This window comes from Populus euphratica, unplaced genomic scaffold (assembly GCF_000495115.2).
Source record: "Populus euphratica unplaced genomic scaffold, PopEup_1.0 scaffold34.1, whole genome shotgun sequence".
Classification (NCBI taxonomy): Eukaryota; Viridiplantae; Streptophyta; class Magnoliopsida; order Malpighiales; family Salicaceae; genus Populus; species Populus euphratica.
Window position 1 is genome coordinate 1,593,758 of NW_011499883.1, and position 7,050 is coordinate 1,600,807.

The window sequence follows — 7,050 nt, forward strand, 5'->3', positions numbered from 1 at the left end:
CAGAAAAATGAAAAATGAAATTGATATTTACAAATAGTTTAATGGTAGTATACAAAAACTTACACTTGCATTTAAATATTTAGAATATTCAAGTAGGAAACTATCCAACGAGCTTCCTCGATCGGCATCCCCTCTACACGTTAAATATCAACCATGCACCCAAAGAAACCGCAGACATCGTCTTCACAAGATAGTACCTTGTTCATTTTCTTTAACAATCTCTAACTCATTTCACAATGGTCAAAGCCAAAGGCATGACGCCTTTCCTATTGCTACTCCTCATCTCTCCCTTCTCTACCAGCACCGCCTCCAACACTGCCTACCCCACCATTCCCGACACCACAGACACCTGCATCTCCTCTTCGCAAGAAAACAAACTTGCCCCAGTTAGACGTGAAGTCTATGGTGATGGTAGAATCTTTGATATTACTCATAGGTACACAGCCAGCATGCCATCTTTCGGCACAGAAAATGGACTGGGCCAGTTCTTGCAGTTCCCTGAAAAAATTAAGAATGGGTCCATGGTCAATGTATCTGAGATGAAGATGGTGACTCACACTGGCACACACGTTGATGCACCCGGGCATTTCTATGATCACTACTTCGATGCAGGGTTTGATGTGGACACTCTAGACTTGGAAGTGCTCAACGGTAACTGTATACAAACCATATCAATCTTGATTAGAGTCCTTGTTTTAATCTTTACAACAAGTAGAGATAACAATTTAATCAGATTTCCACGGATATTCACCTTACCCGAATAAATAATTATTTATTAGATAATTATTAATAAATAGAATATAAATATCGTTATACTCAATCTAAAATTCATTCAAATCTACCCTAATATATATATATATATATATATATATATAACTATATAACATTTAGATTTTCTTTAATACAATACAATATATGTATATTTTAATATTAATATAAAACACACATATATTTATAATTTTATTATTTAATATATATACACACACTTCAAAAATATATATTAACTATTTTTATTTTTTATTGAAAAATAAATAATAATTAAATAATTGATACTCATATACATAGATATTCGAAACCTATAGATAATTTATAATTAATTATCTAAATTCTTTACTATATAATATATAAAGAAATATGACTCTTGGGTTCCATTACCATCCCTAACAACAAGTCCCTTCCTCGTTGGATGTTAATATGTAGAAAAAAAGTATACTTTATTGGTTAAAAAAAATTAGACAAGTTAATCTACTAATAAAATTAGAGTACATTTCACATGATTTATGAAAAACATGTTTTTTAGCCTTGAGTTTAATTTTAAAAGTTAGTTTTTTTATAAATAACTTATGAAAAAGAAATTAAACTTACTTTAAGTTGAAAATACACTTCATAACAACAGTTATAATTCAAAATAATTATTTATTTTAAAAGAGATGTAGTATAAGTTAAATTTCATAAATTAAAAGTTAAAATTAAATTTTGATTTAATCCCGTAGGTGGGAAAAGGTGGTGCAGTTTGTCTTTTAATTTTGTAATATTCATCTTTTTTTTTAATTGACGAGATCTCGTCCGTTGTTTTTTTTTCTCTCTCTCTCTCGGTGTAGTGAATGTTATTAATTACTAATTGTTTAAGTGCACTTAATTATAAAGGTCCTGGACTATTAGTCGATGTTCCAAGGGGTACGAACATAACTGGTATGTATTTTGGTTACTATAATAATTATCTATGTTATTCGGCTGTTTTGTGACGTTTGCACCACCTTAATATTGCCATTTTGCAGCTGAGGTCATGAAGAGCTTAAATATTCCGAAAGGAGTTCGGCGTGTTCTCTTCAGAACAGACAATACTGATAGGTAAACCAAATATCCTACAGATCTTAAACTTAAACAAAATATATGAATCTAAATATTTGGATTTATATATTGAAAAGATGTTGAATCTACACAACATATAATTATGATTTGCAACAATATATCCTATAAATCTTAAATTTAAACTCATAATCATTGTAAGATTAGAACTATGGTGATTCAAATTAGAAGTCAATTTAGATATTTATACTTTATTTATTAAATCTCCAGTATTCATATAAATATATATAAATATCTATTGTACAACTATTATTTATTATTTAAAATAATGTTATATATATTTTGAATTTGTCCGTGTATAGATATAAAATTATAAATGTTTTAAATGTGTGTCAGGTTAGATTTGTGCTGTTTTCAAATCAAGTTTTATAATATTTATATTATATTCATTATATTATATTCATCATTGGATTAAATTATCACCCTTTTATCCAAAAAAAAATTGAATTAAAAAATACACTCATTCAAGTTGTTTTGACAAAATTATCAGAATGGTCAAGATTTCAACCGGACGTTTTTTATACACCAATTGACAAGATTGTAAGGCCCAAAGGGCTTGAATGGAAAATACATGACATTTACTGGGCGCGGCGCAGACTCTTATTATATTCGAATGTGACGATTTTTTGTTTTCGAGCATTGCTAAAATTTATCATCTGAAGGAAATTAAATTGGAAATTTCCAGGCGACTTATGTTCAAAAATCAGTTCGACACAAGCTTTGTGGGATTTACTCAGGACGGGGCAAAATGGTTGGTAGAGAACACAGACATTAAGCTTATTGGTAAGCTTTTAATCCATCTTCTTCAATTAAACATTTTCCACGTTCTATAGTTTAGTTTTTGTCAAACTTCTGTGTGTGCTGTGTTTTCTTGAAAATTAAACTGGTGTTTCCCTAACAGATGAGTTAATTTGTTTACCTTGCCAACGTAGGAATTGATTACTTATCGGTTGCCGCTTGGAGTGATTTGGCTTCAGCTCATCTCGTCCTCTTGGAAAGCAGAGTAAGTCTAATTTGTCGTCCATTGATATTAAAGGATGTTCAACACTAATTAATTGTTATGCTAATTGTGTTGCAGGAAATCATCATTGTGGAAAGCTTAAAACTTGATGACATACAACCTGGATTATATTCCATCCATTGTTTACCTCTAAGGTTGCTAGGTGCTGAAGCTTCACCAATAAGATGCATTCTCATCAAATGATAATCTTTCACCGTAAGTTTCTGACATCTTAATTAACGTATTTAGCTTCCGGTGAGATGTATTTTCTTTCTCTAGGAGAGAAAAATCTTCGTTCAACCAAAGCAAACGATAGTAGATACCCTTAGGCATATTACTTCCCACTATATATTTTTTTCTCTTTTATTATTGAACTTGTTATAGATTCAAGAGAATTGCTGAATTCTTGCAGGAAATGGTGATCTAAGCTTTGGTTGGTGGACAAAAATAAGATAAAGCGGACAGAGGATCAGGGGCTCTGGCAGCTTGAAGCTGTTTTATTAGGGTTTTTAGCCTATGGTGGTTGTATTTTTGCTTTTGTTTATGGGTTGTTCTTTATCATTGCGAATGGTATGTGTTTGATGACAAAAAATAAAGAAAAAAAGAAAAAAATAATTACGTAACTTCTTACAGCTGTAGGTGATTGAATTGACAATCTAAATGGATGAAGATGAGAATAATAAAATATAACTAACTTTTTCTATATGGGTTTGGTAGGGATAACAATATTGGAATAACTCTACATTAATTCCTATATATATATACACACACATGCTATACATTCTATATAATATGCCCCTTCAAGTTGAAAATGGAGAATCAACCCGAAGCATGTAATAGAAAGCAGTAAAGGAAACAGTAGAAAGTGGCTTGGTGAAGAAATTCGTAAGCTGGTCCTGAGAAGGGATAAAGCGAATATGAATTTCTTTCTTTGCAACTCGATCTCGTACAAAATGATAGTCCACCTCAACATGCTTAGTACAAATAAGAAATTGTGTGTTGCTTGCCTGACTTCTATTAACAAATATTGAAGCTAGATGACCTTAGCAGTACCGTCTGCTAAGACTTTATACTCGGTCTCAGTAGATGAGTAAGCAACTGTGTGTTGCTTGCCTGACTTCTATGAAATTAGCATCTGAAAAAAAAAAAAGACAAGGTAACCACCTGTAAACTTGCAATCATTAATACTACTAGCCCAATTTGTATCTGTAAAACCATGTAAAAGGAAGGAGGAACCTTGAGTGATATGGAAACCATAAGATAATGTACCTTTAAGGTAGCGTAGAATGTGTTTAATGGCTGCCCAATAAGAATATGTAGGAGCATGTATAAATTGACAGACTCTGTTAACAGCAAGACAAATATTTGGTACTTAAGAGCACCCATGATTTGATGAAATTGTGTGGGATCAGAAAATGAATTATTTGACAGTATAGTAACTTTTACAGGAAAAACTAGAGTATCTACAGGTTTATAGGAAGTCATACCAACCCGAGTGATGATATCAAGAATATATTTGTGCTGGTGCAGCATCAAACCCATTCCTGTAGACTAAACTTCAATATCAAGAAAGTAGTGAACAACGTCTAAGTCACGGAGCTTGAACTCAGAGCTCAGTAACTGTATTAGGTGATGAGGCATAACAGAGTTGCTACCCATAAGTAGAATATCATCAACATACACAGGAGATAAAAGATATTAGTATCATCAAATAAGATAAATAGGGAGGTATCAACCTTGAAGGTAAGAAAACCAATGGAAAACAGAAATGAGTGTACTAAGCCCTTGGTGCCTATTTTAAACCATACAACTACTTGTGCAATCTGCACACATGAGATAGAAGAGTAGAGTTAACAAAACCTGAAGGTTATTTTATGTAAACCTCTTTAGTAAGAACACCATTGAGAAATGTATAATGAATATGGAGTTGATGAATCTTCCAATTGCATGAAACCATAATAGAGGAGACTAATCTGATGGTGGCCTACTTCATAATTGGACTAAAGGTTTCAGAATAATCAATGCTTTCCAGTTGGGTAAAGCCTCTAGCAACTAGACGAGCTTTATAATGCTTAATGTTACCATCAACATGACATTTGATCCAATACACCCATCTACTGCGAACAACATTTATTGAAGGATGAAAGGGAATTAAAGCCCAAGTATGATTAGAAAGCAATGCCCTGATCTCATCACACATAGCATTATGCTAAACGGCATACCTATCAGCATCAGAGAAGGTAAGAGGTTTAGAGGAAGAAGAGAGTAGTAACCGGGTGAAAGCTATATCAGCGGTAGCAGAAGCTACCATATTTGCTGTCCTTGGCTGCTGCGGTTTAAGGACCACAGGATGTCGGCTATTCAAGAGCGGTGACGCAAGAGAAGATAGTGGCAATGTGGTGTCATGTTGCAGCAAATTAGAGGAGAAATTAACTACTAGATTCAAACCAGCTAACGAGGCTGTAGGAGAATCTACAACAAGTAGAGGGCTGGCAGCAACAATAAGGCTGGCAGTAGAGGTAGACTTTATAGCAGCCTGGACACTAACTAAATAAGGAGAAGTAGAGGAGGAACTAGAGGGCATCCTAATATTAGCATATGCATCATGCTAAAGGTAGGGGAGACTGATTTACAACCTGTACCTGTAGTAGAATGGTTAGATAAATATGCATGTGATGATGGGCAAGTGAAGGGTGGATGATTTGATATTTTGGTAGTGGGTGGTGGCAAAGCAAAGGTAAAGAAAGGATGATGATGTGTTGTATAAGTGGTGAATGATGGGGAATAGATCAGATTTGAGAGAAGGGCAGTGGCAGGTTGGGTAGGGGTTGTAGCTTAAACCTTTTCAATCTGCTTAGAATTATTAAACAGAAACACATGTTCATGAAAATAGATATGACGAAAGATATAAATACGTTGAGATGCAATGTCAAAAAACACAAATAAAGAGGAACAAAAATCCAATTTATGACTGTTATAGGGACGCAAAAAAAAAAGAGCAGAGACATCCAAAAGTACAAAAAAATGATAATCAGGAGACTGTTAAAACAAACAATCAAACGGGGATCGATTTGCAAGAACAAGAGTAGGCATGTGATTTATGAAATAAACCAAAGTGTCAAAAGCATAATTTAAAAATGGAATGGTGCTTTACATTGTCCTAGAAGAGTAAGATCAGTTTCTATAATATGCCTATAACTATATTCTATTGTGCCATTTTGTTTATGAGTGAGGACAAATCAGACAATGATGAATACCAATGGTATGAAAGAAAGTGGATAGTTTGCGATACCAATAGGTATAAGAAACTAATGAGACAAAAGACCTAAACAAAGCATAGAGACTATCCTTACTCTGATGTGAGAGAAGTACTTCATTAGTATTGAGATCCTTAACATAAAACACTAATGGGTGAAATTCAAAATAAACATTGTTATCGAGATAAAATTTATGAACAGAAAGCAAACATTTTGTAATTTCAGAAACATGAAAAACATTAGACAAAGTAAAGGAGTGATATGGTGTATATATTTTAGTATGATTGATATGAGATATAAGAAGTCCCTTACCATCACTAACATGCAAATTATCATTACCGAGTTAAAGTGCTGAAGCAGTCAACGTTGCAAGGTCAGGTGTGACGTGGTGATTGACACTGGTGTTCAGAAACCATTTTGTAATACCTTTAGGATTATGCGGTGCTAGATTTGTACTAGGTTGTTATCCATAGCCCCGATGCTAAAGTTGAGGGCAGTGAGGAGTAGTATAGCTGAATGTTTGGCATAATTGGTAGCCTGAATTATGCCATCTACTGCATTGCCAATTCCTTTGCTAGTTGCCTTATCTATTATCACTGGTAAAGGAGCTGTAGAAGCTGTGAAAGTTTGGTCTGGAGATTGCAAAATTGTGCCCTTTATAGCTATACTGGTTTTGGACGCCAACCTCTATGAAAATGGCCCCTATTTCGACCAAAGTGTATAACGGACTAACATTAAGAGATAAAAGTTAAAGGAGGTGTGTTTGGCGTGGGCAATAAAGAAGCATTGATGGCAGTAGACCCCTTGGATAGATGGGGTGATTGGTGAATGAATTCATGTGTTAGAAGATGATTAAGCATATCTGTATATAAAAGAGGTCTTGTCGTAGTTATAAGGCTTGTTACTAAGTCCTTAAACTCTCTG

The 7,050-nt window shown here is 33.7% G+C and overlaps 1 protein-coding gene across 1 annotated transcript; it reads left to right on the forward strand.

Moving 5' to 3' along the window:
* The first annotated feature begins 254 nt into the window (after positions 1-254).
* Positions 255-3,073, forward strand: LOC105129869 (uncharacterized). Its single transcript, XM_011032112.1, has 6 exons — positions 255-651; positions 1,648-1,692; positions 1,779-1,851; positions 2,555-2,652; positions 2,802-2,872; positions 2,948-3,073. Exons 1-6 carry the CDS (start codon positions 255-257, stop codon positions 3,071-3,073), a joined length of 810 nt encoding a protein of 269 aa, XP_011030414.1.
* Positions 3,074-7,050: the final 3,977 nt, after the last annotated feature.